Source organism: Meleagris gallopavo, chromosome 6 (genome assembly GCF_905368555.1).
Source record: "Meleagris gallopavo chromosome 6, MGAL_WU_HG_1.1, whole genome shotgun sequence".
Classification (NCBI taxonomy): Eukaryota; Metazoa; Chordata; class Aves; order Galliformes; family Phasianidae; genus Meleagris; species Meleagris gallopavo.
This window is the reverse complement of record NC_139409.1, coordinates 35,170,947-35,189,047: the sequence shown is the minus strand read 5'-3', so window position 1 is coordinate 35,189,047 and position 18,101 is coordinate 35,170,947. Positions and strand designations below refer to the sequence as shown.

The 18,101-nt window shown below is 34.5% G+C and overlaps 1 protein-coding gene and 1 long non-coding RNA gene across 4 annotated transcripts in view; one reads left to right on the top strand and one right to left on the bottom strand.

Moving 5' to 3' along the window:
* The window catches only part of LOC146544138 (uncharacterized), a 46,803-nt gene extending 30,069 nt beyond the window's left edge, over positions 1-16,734 (top strand). For all 3 annotated transcript variants that reach the window (XR_014883938.1, XR_014883937.1, XR_014883939.1), the window contains 2 exons: positions 506-544; positions 1,836-16,734. This is a non-coding gene — a long non-coding RNA (uncharacterized LOC146544138). The remainder of the gene's footprint in view (positions 1-505; positions 545-1,835) is intronic.
* KCNH8 (potassium voltage-gated channel subfamily H member 8) overlaps positions 1-18,101 on the bottom strand; it is a 160,245-nt gene that overhangs the window by 12,801 nt on the left and 129,343 nt on the right. Inside the window, exons 11-12 of the mRNA XM_085226327.1 lie at positions 14,376-14,590; positions 950-988 (exon numbers count right to left, since the gene is read on the bottom strand). Of these exons, the coding sequence (XP_085082453.1) occupies positions 950-988; positions 14,376-14,590 (254 nt within the window). The remainder of the gene's footprint in view (positions 1-949; positions 989-14,375; positions 14,591-18,101) is intronic.

The following is an 18,101-nucleotide window of genomic DNA, read 5'->3' as shown; positions in this document are numbered from 1 at the left end:
TTTTTCATGGTAATAAAATACAGTGGTTATGAATACTGGAATATGACAATGTGGAGCTCATGTTAGGGTCAGCTTGTAAATCAAAAGTAGTCCAATTTATTCTCCTGCTAAAAATCACTGGATGGTTAAGGCAGAATGATCCGAGCCAAATCAACAAGCTACACAGATCTCAGTGAACTGAGCAGCCAAGTGTAATTTCATGGTTTCAGAAAAGTTGCTGTTCTTTATTTAATTATTTTTCATGCTATTCTTTTCAATCAAGCTTTATTATGGCATTGTTAACCTTAGCTACAAAAGCTTCTCCGATAAGCTTCTGTAGTTCAGTTTTCCGGCTCAGACCAAGTAAGATTAGCTGGGTGAAAATACGCTTTTTGGGGATTTATCTAAATGTCCTAAGCTCCTATTATGTATCTATCTAAATATTTTGCATCATAGGTTAAATTTTGCTATGAATTACAGCACGCTTCCATTGAGTTAATGTTTTTGTCATATTATCCTTTGGCAGATATAGTGAATTAGGCCCTTTCAACCTGAGATTGAAAAGGTAAGAATTATAAACAAGTCCTTCTGACATTTTTGAAATAGAATAACAGCCTTGCTGTTAACCATAATAGCCACCTGAAGGCTGACATAAGGATCAAATTGTACAGTATCTGGCTCTGATGCAGCCTACTCTCTACAGAGAATGAGTGTTATCAATATTCAAGAATTTGTCTTGAGGAGCTATTTATTTAAAATGCAAGTGCTATGTCACAATATCCAAACTCAGCCCCAGGAAAAAAAGATCATAACCAGTTAGTCATAAAATGGACTTTGCCACAGCTATCTCTAGGATGCTACTTAAAAATTCATTCTGAACACAGTGAAGTCACTTAGAGTTTTTCCAACTTTGCTCTGGCTGTGTGCATGTTTCAAAGTGAAGCTCTGATTTAAAATGCAGGTAACATACCTGAGATAATGTAGACTTGTTTGATAATTTCGATATTACCTGAAACAAAACAAAACAAAAGTACCAAATATGTGCATCTGCACAGTACTGGCTTCCAAGAACATGCAAACATCTTAACCAAAATATTTATGTTGATACAAAAAAACTCGTTGTAGAACAGCTGTGTTAAATTAAACATAGCACTGAAAATTGACAGTCTTTGGTCATACTGTCAGAAAACAAAAGGTTTTTCTTTCATTTAAAAAAAAATGTATCCTGAAAAAATTTTTTTATTGAATAAAATGTTGGACTAAATTTCCATACCTCTAAATGAGTGTAGATGGGCAAACATGTCTCATGAGGCTCAGTGTTGCTTTGATGGAATCCCATGCAGAAAATATGCTCTACTTTGCCCCTCTCTCTTTGTAGTTTTAGCTCCTAAGCCAGTCTAGTGCTTACATCTAGATAATCAAACTGTTTCATAAGAACCTGAATCTCTACTCTAGAGATTTTTCAGTCAGTGAAAGGGACTGAAAAATGTAGGACCAATATAATCCTCAGGGAGATGCGTGTGTAACAGCTATTCAGGGCCTTAAATTTTTCCTACATCGATTATACGAAAACAAAATCAAATAAATGACTTATTTTAATTGAGACTTTCCGATAAAAACTACAAGAACTACTGACTACTGTGTGATATGAATGTTCTGTTCTTTATTTAAATGCCTATACCTTCACCACAGATGAGACACTAAGCATGCATGCTGTGTTAAGAGGAATATTTTAGTCTGGCAGGCAGAAATTTCAGAAGTGATTTTCAGCTTTCCTATGCTCTCTATGTTGAGATAAAAATGTTTAACGTTCACGAATCATAGGGTATTTATATTTAATTTTTTCTTCTTCACAGGTCTTTCATATTAACCTGAAAACTGTTTTGCAACTGGTCGTAAAAGTGAGTGTTAGTAATGGTAAGATAAATGTGTTATTTAATTTTGTGTAAGCAGAAATCCTTCTCCAGAAACGCCAAGCCAGTAGCAGGTGTATCAATAAACTTAGCAATAACATTCTAGGAACTGCCAAATAGAACAACTGCCATAATTAGCCTATGTAAATAAAACAACTGCTGTGTTCTTCCAGAGTCAGAAAAAGTTCTTGATGATATTAACTGATCATCAGATCTCAGATACTGACATCTCCCAGTTTGCATTGTAATGTATGCTGGTTTAAGATGCATTCAGGAGAACGGTAAACAGGAAATGCATTAACATATTAAAGTTGTTTTAAAAAAAGACAGGAAGTATTATTGGCTATCTCTGCACAAAGCTGAAGCAGAGTATTTTACAGCTGTGCCCAGAACTTAGGGGCTTCTGTTTGGCATCTGAGCACAGGTGCAGAATGAATATTAAATGGCAGCCTTAATTAAAAATCCAAGCCAACACCAAAAAGTATCAGCTAACATTAATCTGCAGTACGAATTTGCCTGCATCAGGCTTTGGGAGGGACTTTTCATTTTTCTTAGTAATACACATGAAGATCTCTCCTCACTAGACTTTATTTTTTCTCCTGAGCCTGTTCATTCCCATTTTACATCTTGAAAACAGAAACAAAGAAATCACTATGTGAATGTCTCCCAGATGTCCCAGTGTTGTTCCCACATACCCACTGTTTTCTTTTAGCTGGGCTTTCAGCTCCCCAACTGTGTTAATACACTACAATGAGAATTGTTGCTTGTGACTTTTATCAGATCTTCATATGAAAACAAGCTCCTGGGTTTTATGTCATATTATTTGAAAGACCTCAAGAGTTCTCAAGTCTAGAAGTTTCAATAACAACTCTTTCACTCTTTCTGCAAAATATTGCTTTTAAAGATAAGAATAAAAATAACCACAAGAACATGGACAAAGCCAGCAGGCAGTAACAGGTAGCAAATGTAAAATCATGGACATACTATCTCAATAAATATATTCTAGAGTAAATAATTATCAAGAATTATCCTAGTCTTTAATCTGTTAAAACTTTATCTTTACAGCAATGCACTAACGTATCTTATTTAAAATCCTTTTTTTAGTTCCTACATAAAAGAGAGGATGAAAAATAGCACACATTCTTATCTATATCATCTTATAAAAGAAAGTGAAAACTTATTTCGGTAAAGACAGATGAAAGACAAATAACTGTTTTCCCTGTTTTGTACTAGGAAGAAAAAAAGTCCTCAAACCAATTTATTTTTTAATTTCAGCCCTGGTGTCTTGTAAAACCAGCTATTAAATTTAATTTCACTAGTTAAAAATATAACAGATCATGCACTAAAACCAAAATCATCAAATTCTTCCATGAACACTGTGCATTTGTACTTGTTTAATAGGCTAATATAGAAATCTTAAAAATATAGCAGTCTTTATCATATTGCAAGCAGGAGAAGAACATTTTCACAGATGAAAACATAGTGGTTTGCTTTCAAAAGCTGGTAATTTGAATATTCTTCCAGGATCAAGGGACAGCAGTCCTTAATAGGAGAATTTCTATGGGGACATGTAGCTAAACCAAGTCCTTAGATGTACAATGACTTAAGATGAATTTGTTATAAGTCCCTATAACCAGAAATATACAGTTAAATTTAGTGCTAATGCATTAAATGTATAGGTAAGTAAATTTGTATTTTGGTTGCTCAGAAGAACGTTGTCCGCTTTAAGGGGCTTCATTCCTATTGCCATCATGGGAAGAAGAATAGAAACAATTTCACTGAATTGCTTGTAAGATTTGTCTCCTAAAATGTATCAGTACTGCTATGTATCTACAGGGTCAAAAGGATAAAATATATTTTCTGGAAAAGATTTGAAATCAAACTACAATACTAATGTTCTTAGTCAGTAGTTAGAAGCAGGAAAAACCCATTTAGAAGAATTGACAATATCGGGGGGGGGAAAAACAACTACTCATACCATATGTTCTATTATTTCAAAACTTACTGTATGGTAATGGAAAAGATACAAACACATAATAAGGGATTAATGTATCACTAAAAAGCTTAATGCCTCACATGTTCAGTCCTCAGTTTTACATAATCAGAAAATTTTTCAATGAGCTATCGCAAATCCCTTAAGTCATGAGAGTCCCAGACTCTCAAAGAATCTGATACTCTGTTCATATGACTGTTAAATATGACTGTTTTACTGAGCAAATGAGCTTTGGCTAAGTGACGGTGACGTTTTTTTTTGTTTGTTTTGATTCTTTTGAAAATTCATATCTTACTGCATTCAAATTTCTCACATGAATTTTTTATTTAACATTATGAGTCTAAATGTCATACATTTATTTAAAACTTGGAGGTTCATTTCACATAACTAATTATCTCATCTTATATCATGAACTGAATAAATCATAATATGGCTGATATAATGTCATATTTTAACTTCTGTTTTTCTGTTTCTCTCCTCTGTCCCTAAAAAAGAAAATGTCTCATTCTGCCCTGATAAATTTCTTTCATAGCAAATCTATTGTTAAACAGAACAAATTAAAACACTCACTCTCCTTCCTCCCCCCTTCCCCCCCAAAAAAAATAAATACTGCCAGTAAGGTCAAAAGGAGACAGAAGATGGAACTGTTATAATAGAAGATCTGGCACTGGTTGTATATTGCTCTGGCAGACTATGCTTCTGGAAAAGCTTGGAGATCACTGCATATAAAAGGAATAGTGGAAAAAACATTTCAGTATTCCTACTGCTAGATGATAACATTCTGTAAAGTGATTACTTTACATAACATCAATGGAAAATACGATGAATTTTAACGTATTTCAGAGTAACTGAATTCAAAATTCTTCCTCTTCTTTGAAATACTCAATTATACACCTAAGCTAATTCAACTTGAAAAATTCAATCTCATAAACGGTTGTGGTACTGGTCTTATGAAAAGTTATCTGATCAGAACCAAGCTGAGGCTGTAGAACCTGTGCAAGCATTGCTTCTAAGTTAAGTTAATCTTCGTGCTACTATCCAAATAAGTAATTGTATCTAATTTCAGGGAAGGTCTTGAAAAGCAAAGATTAAAACAACATAGCAGATCTTGAAAAATACTCTCCCAACAGATTTTATTTTCTACCAATTGCCTATTTTCAAGCACCCAAGTTATACTGTTAGAACTTAACTTATAACTCAGATCAGTGACACAAATGTTATAAACTGTAAGGAAGTTGAGCCTCATCCAGTTTCCAGGGTAAGCATTAGAAATCATGGAACGACAAAATGACAGAATCACATAATAGAATCATAGAATGGTTTGAAAGGTTTGAAAGAGTTAATAAAAGTTATCCAGTTCCAGCCCATTAGGTCAGGCTGCTCAGGGCCCCATCTAGCCTGGCCTTGTACACCTCCAGTAATGGGGCATCCACAGTTTCTCTGGACAGGATTTTCCAGTGCCTCATCACCCACTGAGTAAAAACATCCTCCTAATATCAGGTCTAAGTCTCCCCTCTTTTAGTTTAAAGCCATTTACCCTTGCCCTGTCACCATCTCCCTTCTGGACACCTCTCTTTTGATGCAGCCCTGGAAATAGCTGGCATTGGCTCATTTCAAGCTTTTTAACCACCAGTACCCCAAAGTCCTTCTCCACAGGTCTCCTCTCAGTCTGTACCTGGGATTGTCTTGACTCAAGTGCTATAGCCTGCACTTGGTCCTGCTGAATGTCATTAGGTTCTAATTTCTTAATAACGAAGAATTTACGTTTGGATGCTTGCTTGATTAGTACATTAACCTCTACTAAAAAAAGCAACTGAGTGTATATCTGGTTCCTAGGTATATTTGGAGCTAAAACTTTTGGGAAGACAGCACTGATATGCAAACTTTTAAAGCAATTCTCATGATTTTGCCCTGGGGCAAGAACTCATGTCCTGGCATTTGAAGAAATCACCTGAAGTCAAAGTACATAACCTTGTTAAGTAAGAAAGCCAACATGGTTTCCTTCCCCAAGATGCAATTTGTATTTCATATAAACCCATAATACAGAAAAGCTGAGTGAGAAGGCTCTTAGAGCTCTTGACAGCTTTATTAATCAAGAAGTTCTCAATAGCTTAGAAATTAAGATGATATAGACATCCAATAAGTGGAAAAAAAAAAAGCTTCAGTTTTCAAGGTAGCATAGCATAAAAGCTAAGTGTTAGAGAAATCCAATATTGTTTGCTAAAAAAGGTGATATATGACAATAATTATATAAAAACCTAATTCTTGTACAAGTAACAGTACAGAAAAATCAGTACTGAGTCACAACACCCGAGTTCAGAAATTTCATTGAACATGACTCACAAAATGTTATAGCCTTTCTTTCTGTGTTCTGTATTGAGAGAAGCTCTGAAGAATGACAATGTAAACTCTTTAACTGTTGAAATAACGATTTAGCATGTTTTTTCACACTGTAGGATTGCAAAGTCATCTAATAATAAAAAAAATGACAATATTAAACCTATTGAAACAATTTGAATCTTCAATCTATGAAATATTATTTTTCAGAGCAAAAAATTTCTTTGATCTCTCTATATTTGAAAGTGTATTAAAAAGTATAAGAAAAGCTTTGTGAAAGTTTCATCATTCCTGAATCTCACTGCATTCCTGTCCAACAGGACAAATTAACGCCTGTGGCCTTTCATGAGTCCACTGCCTTCCGGACTGCATCTCCATTTGTTGTCTATATTCTATAGACTACTCCAGATGAATTTATATTCTTGCTTTTTGTCACATGAACTAGTTCTTTTGCCTGTTAATTTCACAAGAAATACAATGGAAACAAGAGTCTAGGCTTCAGCCTTAAACTTTTTTTTTTTTTTAAACTGACGGTTCAGCCTTAAGTCTATTTTTTTTAACTGACGGTTGCATAGTCATAACACAAAGGGAAACATGTCTAACTCAGGGGAACAAAACAAATTCCAACAGAAATTGTATTAAAAGTGGGTTTGGCCTTAAAATAACACGCATCCCAATATTATTTCTGGCACTATCTCCAGAATAGTCGTTTCATAATATATGACACTACGGAAAGGTTCTAAAGCGAAAGCTTCCCAAGAAAAGGATCCAGCAATTCTTTCACCATTTCTAATAGACTGCATAATCTCTGTGAGACATAGTTATATTAATGATAAGAATAACTCTTTGACTATTGAAATATGAGAGAATATGTCTACAGTAGCATAGATAAGATTCCAGGCAAGGCGGAAGGAACACAGAATAACTGAAAATAAAGCTGATTAATTTAATGACAGAGTAGTTTCAATCCAAAGGGATTCATTCAGTCCCCTTTACTTATAGGGTGACAATACTTACGTAGGGTAATAACGCTTAAGAAATCAATGAGCTTTACTATTTAGACCAAAAAGATAACCTGGCATTGAAAATCTGCATCCATAAAATCTGATTCAGCTTTAGATTGATATTCTGCTGCTTGATTTTATTGGTTAATCCTGGGACAACACCCTTCAATATCTCATAAGTGTGCCTTTAATAGAGAACTTAATTTTCTACATACATAGAGCAGTATCTCGAAATCTAGGAACCACAATAAGATGTTAATTAAGTTCTTGCTCAGTTTAACATACATAATAAATTAATGCTTCTTTTAGAAGGATAGAAATATCATAGGACACAGAAGACTAGAAAAACCGGTTATTAAATAGTCAGCACTCAACTATCTACTGCATTTTACTTATCAGCCAACAAATATGAGGAAAGTATATCAATTAGCTCTGTAGCAAATATAAGCCATCCTTCTATCCTCATTCTGTCTCCAGGTAGAATGTATCTGCAGTCTGTACCATAAAGAAAACATTGAGATATTTTCCTTTCCTTCATAAATTAGTCTTACTTTACAAGTAATAAAAGGACAGATTACAGTGAGAACACTTCTAAATTAAAGGCCGCTTTCTGGTCATTGCTATATCGACTGCTAAAGCACCTATGGAGAAAAAAAAACATCTTTACTTTCAAACTGTTGCAAGGTATGAGGTACATTAAGATTGTTATTCCCCATTTTTTCCACTGTAGAAACAAATATATAACAAAAATCAAAGCTAACAACATCGTTATCATACAGTCCTATGGCACAATGAATTACATTAGAAAAAAGTTATAATCTAGCATGCCTCTGTAACTAAAATAGAAATAGGGTTAACTTCCAAATCAATACTTTCTGAAAGATGGGAGCATTTTATGGCTAAAATATTGTCTGACACTGTTTTATATTCTCCTCATACCAGTGTCTAAAAACATCAATAAGCTGCTTTTCTAGCCTAGATTTTTTTTTTCCCCCCAACATGTAAACCTCTGGTTAAGCTTTATAATCTGATGCAGAATGCAGTAATCCCAGGAAGTGAAATGAATGAGAATGGAGAGTGTTCGAAATGACTCAAAAGCTAAAATTAGAAGTAGATTTTACCCCTTATTTAAAATTTAAATCTAATTACAATGAAAATTGTTTGTATTTATCTGGAAAGTTCTAACATGCAATTGTGAATATCTCTGTTATATACATGCATTTAACAGTCCTGTTATCTGTTTAAGAAACGATTGTGATTTCTTTCTCTTAACCCATTCTCAGAAGTAAGAGAGTACTCACAGGATAAGCATTTTAAGACAGGTCACATGCATATAGAATAGTCCCAGACAAAACTAAATGGACTATTTTTCTATCCTCCCTTTCAGCCTCTTCAGCATCTCGTGGGATTTATTCTTATGGCCAATGCTCTATTTGTTTTAGGCTTAAATGGAAAAGATTTGTAAAAAAAAAAAAAAAAAAAAGGCAGGAATTAATAACAAAAAAAAAGCAAAGATGACCAATTGCATCAGTAAGTTGCAATAAGATGATTTTTCTAAAAGGAACATCACTACAGGTGAGAGGAATGAATTATCAGAGAGAGAGAAATTGAGAATATAGATGGCATGGAACAGTGTTATTTTTGAAAACATTAGAATAACTGAAGGCTTCAGAACTGATCCTGGAACATACCGACAGTACAAAGAATCTTCAGGTAAGGATACTAGGAAAGAAAATGAGAAGATCACCAAGCCTGAAAGAAAAATGTTATATAATTCAAGAAGGATGGACTGATGTGTTTCATCACATTATTTCTCACTGCTCTACCATATTGAAGGATTTATTAGAAGTAGGCTAGTGAGATTACCATCTCCCTGTCTTGACGGGCACTGAATGAACTGATGGCTGAAAGGCACCACACATCATGGGCATCGATGACCACAAGTAAACAGGCTGTATGAGTTAGCAGACAACAAAAAGGAGAGAAACCTGACTTGTGGTATAGGTCCAGGTCAGCTGTGCTCCCACACTGATTGAAACAGGTAATTGCCAGGCAGAGAAAACAGAAGAACTGTAAAACAGCAAAAGGAGGAGGAGCAGACCCAACTGTTGGAAACTAGTATCCACCTGATATAGCCAAAGATTCACCGGAACATGATTAGTGGCATGTATACAGGTAGGAGACCTGAGAAATGTCTTTCAAAACGCTAGATCATGAAGCTAATTCAATTAAAACTTCAGCTAAAACTTCTCACTCATATCATATGAAAATATAAAATACGCAAACCGAGCTGTGTAAGCAAGATTGTACGAGTGCTGTCTAGCTCAGCAACACGGTAATTTATCCTTGGAGATGGAGGAGGAGAAAAAAAAAAGAGAAACTTGTACAGCGTGAAAAAGTGCTGAGCAATATTTCACAGTAACACTATTGTCGAGCAGTCCATACATACAGGTAAGTAAGAAACCTATATCTGTGAACACATCAGTAGAGTGTCGATGTTAATTATATGGTCACGATTTTTTTGTGACTTTAATTTTTGATAGAGGAAAACGTTCATTCATATACTGTACCAATCTGAGAAGATGTGAGGTTTTCACACTACACTTCATGAAAAGGAGAAATGGGAATTCAGTGTGCAATAGGCAGAATACAGCAGATGTGCAGCCGTCAGTCATTTAATTTGGTCACACTAACAGAACAACACGAATTTGTTCTGTGTGGCTGCCAAGTGCAGGTAATGAAGAGCAATCTAATGCCCTTTATTTTCAATAATAATAATGAAGGTAAAGTATTAGTCTTCTGCTGCTTTCTGATATATTCACTTGTTTATTCCACCTGTTATAACATTACTTTCAGAGAAATACACAAAAAAATGCTGGACTGTTCCCTCCTTTTGAAGCATTTGTACATGTTATACCACAGACACCAGTGAGTTACACCTATATTAATAGCACATGTTAAACTGCAAGCTTTCCTCAAAGTTTTCCAACCATATTCATAAATGACTAAGTAGTGCTCATTAACTTTCCTAAAGTAAGCCACTCCTTTCTACAAAGCAATATGGCAAAATCATCTTCCATATTAAAAATATGGTTGAAATTATTTGGGAAATATATGAAAAGTACTCACTTTGAAAAACATCTTGCAGCTTTTTACTATCCTGCACTGTACTGAATGAACTGTGATTTAGTCTGGAGTGAATGAATTATAACTAGATACAGCAGTGTAGAAATAGCTTAGAAGTCAATCTTTTAAGTATGTGGTTTTTATTACAGAAAAAAAAAACCTCTGCAAATTACTAATTTTTTGCTTTAAAAGTTAAACACATGAATGAGTAATCATGTGGCTTGAAGTTTGTCACATTTTCTTACCTTGCCATCTTTGTCAAAATTAGAAACAACTATTTCCATAAAAGAATCCTTATTCTTTTTTCCTTCATATAAGTAGAATTGCAAATAGGATAACTTTGATCTGTTTCTTTAAAACAAAATACTATTTAATATGCGAACAGTAAAAATGTATTAAAAAAATTAGAACTGTTACTCAGATTCTACTACTGGTAAATAATAGACAATCAAATATGTAACAGATGGAACTTCTATTACATTGAAAAACAACATCCATACACTGAAAAGAACTATAATATCTAGAAATCCAAAGATGCAAGAATCAATTTATGTATAAATCATCTACTAGATGAAAACCAGACAGTAGATAGGCAGACTTTCATATAATTTTTTTTTTTTTTTTGCACGCACTCAAAATATCTTTTGCTCTATCCATTTTTCTGCTGATAGGAACAATAAGCATAAGATGACAAAACCAAGAAAAGATGGAAATCCAGAAATAAACCAGTCTAGCAATGAGGTGGAATTACATATGTGCTTTTAAAAGACATAGCTAATTCCCTGTTGGAATGAGCTAGAAAGCTCTATCCAGAGTAGAATGTGTAGATATTTTTCTTCCCAAACTGTGATCTGTTTTTTGTCAAAGCTTAGATCTGTTTTCACCTTTAAGAACAATTGGCTTAACCAATTATAAGATTTCCCAGTAGAGAAGGAGAGTTATCTCCTGTAATGTGTCTGGTATTGCTAATAGCAACATGAGCTTTATTGTATTAAAACAAGCAAACTCAATTCAGTGACTAAAATTTAATAACTTCTAAATACTAACCTCTCCAAAGGACCAGCATCAAGCCCCATTTTGTCAGACAATGGGAAAAAATAAAAATCACAGTGCTACAATAAGACACTCTTCCCAACTGGAGGAGAACCAACCACTTTTCTAGTGCAGTCTTTGTCATGTTGTCTTATTTACACTGTGAGTGCACTCCAATGAAGTACTTCCACCTCTTCCAGAGACTGAGTATTTCATTTTAAACAGAACATCATGTCTACCATTGAGGGTACAGAGCAGGAAAGCTCTCTGTAAGAGGTGAAATACTACTTTTGAAATAATAAAAGAAAAAGTATATAGTTATTAATTATAAATCCTGTCTACAAAGAAATATATTTGAATTTTCAGGTATGCCATCTTTTCTTTTAAAAAAATGACATGTACTGATAGTGCTCTGGTGAGTCAAACAGGTACATGCCTGCATGTGTCTTATTTTCCTTTGGGACTTCATTACTTGAGGGTCTTGAAGTCCTCCTTTAAATGGAGGGTTAAAAGGTTAAAAGAGGGTACTTCATTCAAGCTTGAGGGTTAATATAAGCATCAAGGAAGCCTCTTGTACTTTGCATCAGTCTGGTTGTAATTGGCCTTGGCTGTTTTCTTTTTTGATGAATTGTGACACCTACACTATAGGCACTTCTGTACAGACACAGGGAACAACTACGTAGGTTGCTCAGAAAATAATGCCTATTTATTTCCATGGAAGTTACCATAGGTACAAAGAGCACAATAACACTATTTGTTGGAACAAATTCTCAGCTAAAGATCACTATTTTTCAACATAGTCACCACCATTAGGTATGCATTTTTGCTAATGGTGAACAAGAGCCTGCATGCTGTGATCATAAAAATCTGCACCAATGGAAGTGACCCACTGTTTCACAGCTGCTGTAATGGCATAATTACTAGGAAAATGTTGTCCACACAGTCCATCTGCAGTTCACCCTAGTGTGAAAAGCACTTGCCAAGTGGAGAAATTTACACTCTTTCACCTCGTAGCTCAGCTGATCCTAAATACTGTTACTGATACATTTTCAGGCATTAAATTCACATTCAGTTTCAGATTGCATTCTTTTAAAACATTAAAGGAAGAGGAGTGAGAAACTGACTTATTCAAAAGAATCAATCTATTGTTTAGCTATGGAAAAACTCTCAAACCCTAAAATCTCCTCAAAGCTGCAGAAGTAGTAGCATAAAATCTTCCTGTCTTAGAGCATTCAAGATAGTATCACAACTGTCAAATTCTTCCATAGCACAATTCTCAAGTCATAATACCATATTTAAAAGATGTCATTTTCATACAAGCAAATTTTATACTTTAATTCTTAATGTTTTGTGAGAGTAAACCATCAGATAATACACAAATTATCTCTATGTGAAAGTTTTATTCATGAAGATAAGGTATACTCTAGGAATTGCACTCTTGAAGTTTGTAAAGCAAACAAGTTGTTGATCAGGCACCATAGGCATCGCTCCTTGTTTGGAGAGAACACTACTGGTGGAGCAAGTTTTTCTACCTATATCTGCTCTTCATTCTAACTGATAAGTAAAATTATTGGATAGGAAATCAGATGAGTATGAACAAGATCAGTTCAGCTATGAAAGCAATACTAGTTAATACTGGACTAGAGAATAATACCAGAAGGTAGGAGGAAGTAATGCTAACCATCTTCTGTCTTCTGTATTTGCCTGTGACACTGGATGCTAACCAGCATCAGGTTCTTTTATTTTCCTTTAATTTTAAAATAATGGATTACACCATGAAAATTCAGTGCATATTCAAAAACCGTAAAAATATTTTCGTCTTTAAAGCAGTAAAAGTTCTGTAATATTTTTTTCAGTGCTTTAAATCTCATCTGAAGTAAGAGCAAAAAATATCTTACTCTGCACTCTTATGACTCATTCTCAGCTGCAAATCTGTGCGCCACTCAACCATTTCCAGTTAGAAGGAGCTATAAAGGTTGAATGTCTACACAACTGGTAGATGAAACCATAAATTTTTCAACATGTAGAAAAACACTGAGACAATGTCAAGTAGCCAAGAAGCAAACCAGCCTTAACAGTAGTGAGTGGCTGCCTTCTACATGGAGGATTACGGCCCCACAAGATGGAGAATTTCTAAGTCTTGCACTAATTTGTAATGTCTGTCAAAGCATTTGGCATTACGTTCATATCCTGTCTTGTCCCTAGGCACGTACTTTCAGTGCTGCTTCTCTCTGTAGAATAAGTGGCAGCACAACACAAAGACTTGAACTAATAAGACTAAACAGAAAAATTTTGACTGTGTTTATTATTAAGATTGGGTTAACCCAGGCCCCACAGCTGCTATATATTCACATGATACATTCAGAAAAGGAGAACTTCAATAAAAGCTTTTGGTATTAAAATCTAAATGCATATTTGATATATAATTTCAGTGAAAATATTTTGCTGAATCTATCCTGAAATCTTTCTTGTTTCATATTAAGTTTCTTACTGCAATGCAAAGACACATTCTAGTTAAGTACAGTGAGAAACAACTATTTTCTTGTTTTGAGCACATAATGTTCTTAACTTTGGGGTGATGAAGGTTCATTAGACTAGCACATGATATTTTTGAAAGCAGAGTAAAATATCTTTACTTGGATATGTGCTTTATATAACTACGAATTATTTGTAAACATAAAAAGTGACAAAAATCAAGATATCAAATCTATCAAATAATGTTTTCTATTGAAAAATGAGAGGCACAGAATGTATTCTCTATTTATAATCTGATAGACAGATCAACAACTAATATAAGGTCGAATTACCGACAAATTGAACAAGTGGTCCTTTTAATGTATTATTGTATAGTATATATCATAAATATATGTATGTTATTGTATATATTATATATGTATTATTTCTTTACTGTAATAAAATTATAATTACCGAGTAAAGCATGAAAAACACTTTAAAGTTAATATCTGCAGAGACGTTTAAAAAAGTACTTACATCGCTTTCATGGCCTTCTCTTAAATTGTAAGTGAGATCATGCTGTATGTCTTCAACAAACTTGTGAGCATACTCTGGGTAAAGATCGAGTACTTCAAAGAGACCTTTGAGGATAATGCATTGGAGGTCACAGTAAGTTAGAGCTTTAACATCTGCATTTGTTTTAATGACTTGATCCCTAATGGATAGGTTTGCTCCAATTAAATCTCCTTTACCTAAAAGAAAAAAATGAAAAGAATCAACTTCAAAGTAAAGTAGTTCTTGACTACTGTTTTGTTATTACCATAACTCTGTTTAGCAACTGCTAAATTTTAAAACCCATAGATTCTAATGAATTTTTTAATTAATAGCTTTCAAAATTATTGCTATCTAAAAGCTGCCTCTGTTTCTCTTTGGCTCTCTTTTTTTTGTTTCAGGAGCAGTGTTGCATGCAATTAACCAGAGGTACAAAGACTAATTTATGGACATGTAACTACCTCATTTAAGGGAGTAATACATACATTAGAAATAAAATTAAATTAAGACTTATTCCAGTACTTAATAGCAGATAGAATTTTGTAAGTGAAAAAGAGAATATCTTGTTTCTGTTTTGTTATTGGTCTTTTGTTGATTTATTTCATTTGAATAAGCGGGTGCTAACATGAGATTTTAACAACATGATTAATGTAGATGCAATATTCAAATTAAGCTTTTACTCAGAATTTGTACTGTAAAACATTTGCAGGTTTCGATGCTTATAGCTCTGTTGCTACACTTCATGATATATCTTAGCTGTAGTGAGAAACAATAAAGGGGGAAATTCAATAGCACTTCAGTCAAGAAAAAGGATGGATTCATAAGCCATTATATTTTCATTTATGGACATCAGACCATATATTGAAGAACAAACATTTTCTATTGAAGTGCTTACGTAAGCATTTGATCTGAGGCATTAGATTCAAAGAGCATTCATTAACCAGAGGTCCTTCTCAAACTTTTATGCAGATGGTCTTTAATAAAGACCTGGACAGTGCAACGGAACGCACTCTTAGTGAGTTTATGGACCGCACTATGTTGGAGGGAGTAGCTGATATGCTGTGGGGAAAAGCATATGTTATTCAGAGGACCTTAACAAACTAGAGAAAAATGTCTAATGAAGTTCAGTAAAAATAAACGTCAAGTTTTGCACCTGGAATGGAACATCTCCACGTAATAGAATGGTGTGAGGGATGACTAGCTAGAAAGCAGCACTACAAGGAGAATGCGGGTGTCCTCATAGACAAATTGGACATGAACTAACAACGTGCCCTTTCAGCAAAGTACGTCAAGAGCATCCTGGGCAGCACTAGCAACACTACAGTAAGCAATTCCCAAGGAAGCAACACTTTGCTTTATATGACACTTGTCAGATCACATCTGGAATATCATGCTCAGTTTTGGATTTATGAGTCACAAAGATGATCAAGGACTGGAGAACGTAATTTGCAAGAAAACACAATCCCAAGGCAGTGGAGCAAAGCTGACAAACTGTGGCTTGGACTGGGTGACTTCCAGATATCCCTTCTAACATTTTATTATTCTATTATTAATGACTAATAAGCAGAGACTGTTGTATAATCAACAAATATACAGAGTGACGTGGTTAGGTTAGCATCCACAGATCACATAGCTAGAGAGATTATCACAGTGAAAAGGGATAATCAAAAATAAATGAAAACGCTCACCTATATCCTGGGCTTGCAGAAAAACTCCAAAGGGAGTGATCTCCAGAGAGAGATCCTTCCTCAGTGGCAGTCAGCCCTTAAATGGGGTCTAGGTGAGGTGCAGCCAGGCTCCACCCCTTCCGGCCACACAGCTGAATCGCCTTCACCTGTGCTCCCGCGGCTGACTCAGTGCTTGCCTCAGGTGATCAATCAGAAGTACAGGCCATGACTCAATAGTTTACAACTGTAAAATCAGAAAATCCATCCAGTGTGTCATTCCACCTGGATGTTACACAGGAAATGGTGTACTTGAAGAGTAAGTTAAGCTAAGCAGACAACCAATCCTGAAGCTATTTAAATAATATAATTTGCTTCATACTATTTGCAATTTTTTTTCTATTTCCTTGGAGACTGTAAAACATTCTCAAAAATGCTTATCATAAGTCCTGTATATGCAGAGGTTTTCTTTTTCTTTTATTCTAGCAATAAACACACATTTATGTTCTTTTAAAATTGCATTTAGTATTAATAAGAATCAGTGCTAGAGAACAGTGGATCTGATAAATTACAAAGTTACATATTTCTCTGTTGGCTCATCACATGGTGCACTGTTTACATAATTAAATAAATTGTGAAACTAGGAAATAAATTACCTTTACTTTTCTCTGTGAATATAACCAATTATTATTATTATTTATTTTATTTCTTTGATTACATTAAACAGATGGCTGGTAAGGTTAACCTTCACTAGTCATGTATATTCAGACAAGGGAAAAATATTTCAAGTTTTACAAAAGGAATTTCCAAGCATCTTAATTAGAACTTTTTAGGTATATAAACATTGTTAAATTCAATAATTCATAAAAAATTTTGAAATTGTTTTTGATAGAGAGAGTCCAGAGGAGAGCCACAAAGGGCTGGAGCACCTCTTTTATCAAGACAGGCTGAGGGAACTGGACTTGTTCAGCCTGGAAAAGAGAAGGCTGCAGGGAGACTTAATTGCAGCCTTTCAGTATTTAAAAGGAGATTTAAAAAAGGAGGGGAATCAACTTTTTACTTGGGTAGATAATGATAGGACAAGGGGCAATGGTTTTAAGTTCAAGAAGGGAAGGTTTATATTGGATTTCAGAGGGAAGTTCTTTACAGAGAGAGTGGTGAAGTGCTGGAACAGGCTGCCCAGAGATGTTGTGGGTGTTCCATCCTTGAGGGTGTTCAAGACCAGGTTGGATGGTGCCCTGGGCAACCTGTTCTAGTACTAGATTTGGAGGTTGGTGGCCCTGCTTGTTGTACTGGGGTTGGAACTTGATGATTCCTGGATTACCTTCCAACCCAATCCATTCTATGATTCTATGAAAGTCACAGTTATATTTAATCATTGTTACACAGTTTGATGAAATAGTGTCAGTCTGTACATCATTATGGTTGATCTGATATATGCTAACTTTCATTAAATTTTGAATCAAAATCATGTAGCAAAGACTGTAGCTAGTAAGCTGAGGATTCTTAAGAATTACTGTGGGAGTGAGATGATTGTATATTTAATAAGAACATTTGCTGTGTAAACAAAGTAAAATATAAAAATATATCTTAACTATCATTATTAGATAAGAAGTGATAGTCTCAAGAGGAATAAACAGTTGTATTTAATCAGGGAATTTCTTATTCCTGTATTGCTCGTGAGAGCCATTCAGCAATATTCCACTAGAATTAGAATAGTGACAGTTATAAAAGTGTAGTCTGGGAACTTAGTCACGCAGTATTTACATGAAAAAAACCCTGCTCTCTGAGATTTACATCACATCAGTAGCATAATTTCTCATATGGACCTACCAATTTGATTCACTTACCTTATGCTGGTGTTAATTAGGTTTAAATGTTAAAGCTCTCATTCACTGGAATGAAACATTATCACACTGTATTACGTTTATATTTCTGCATTACGATTTCATTATTTTCTCTTAGAAATCCACTAATCTTCCTTACTGTTGTCATTGTTACCATTACACAATGATGCTTTCTTTAAATTATCAGAATTGCCTGAAAA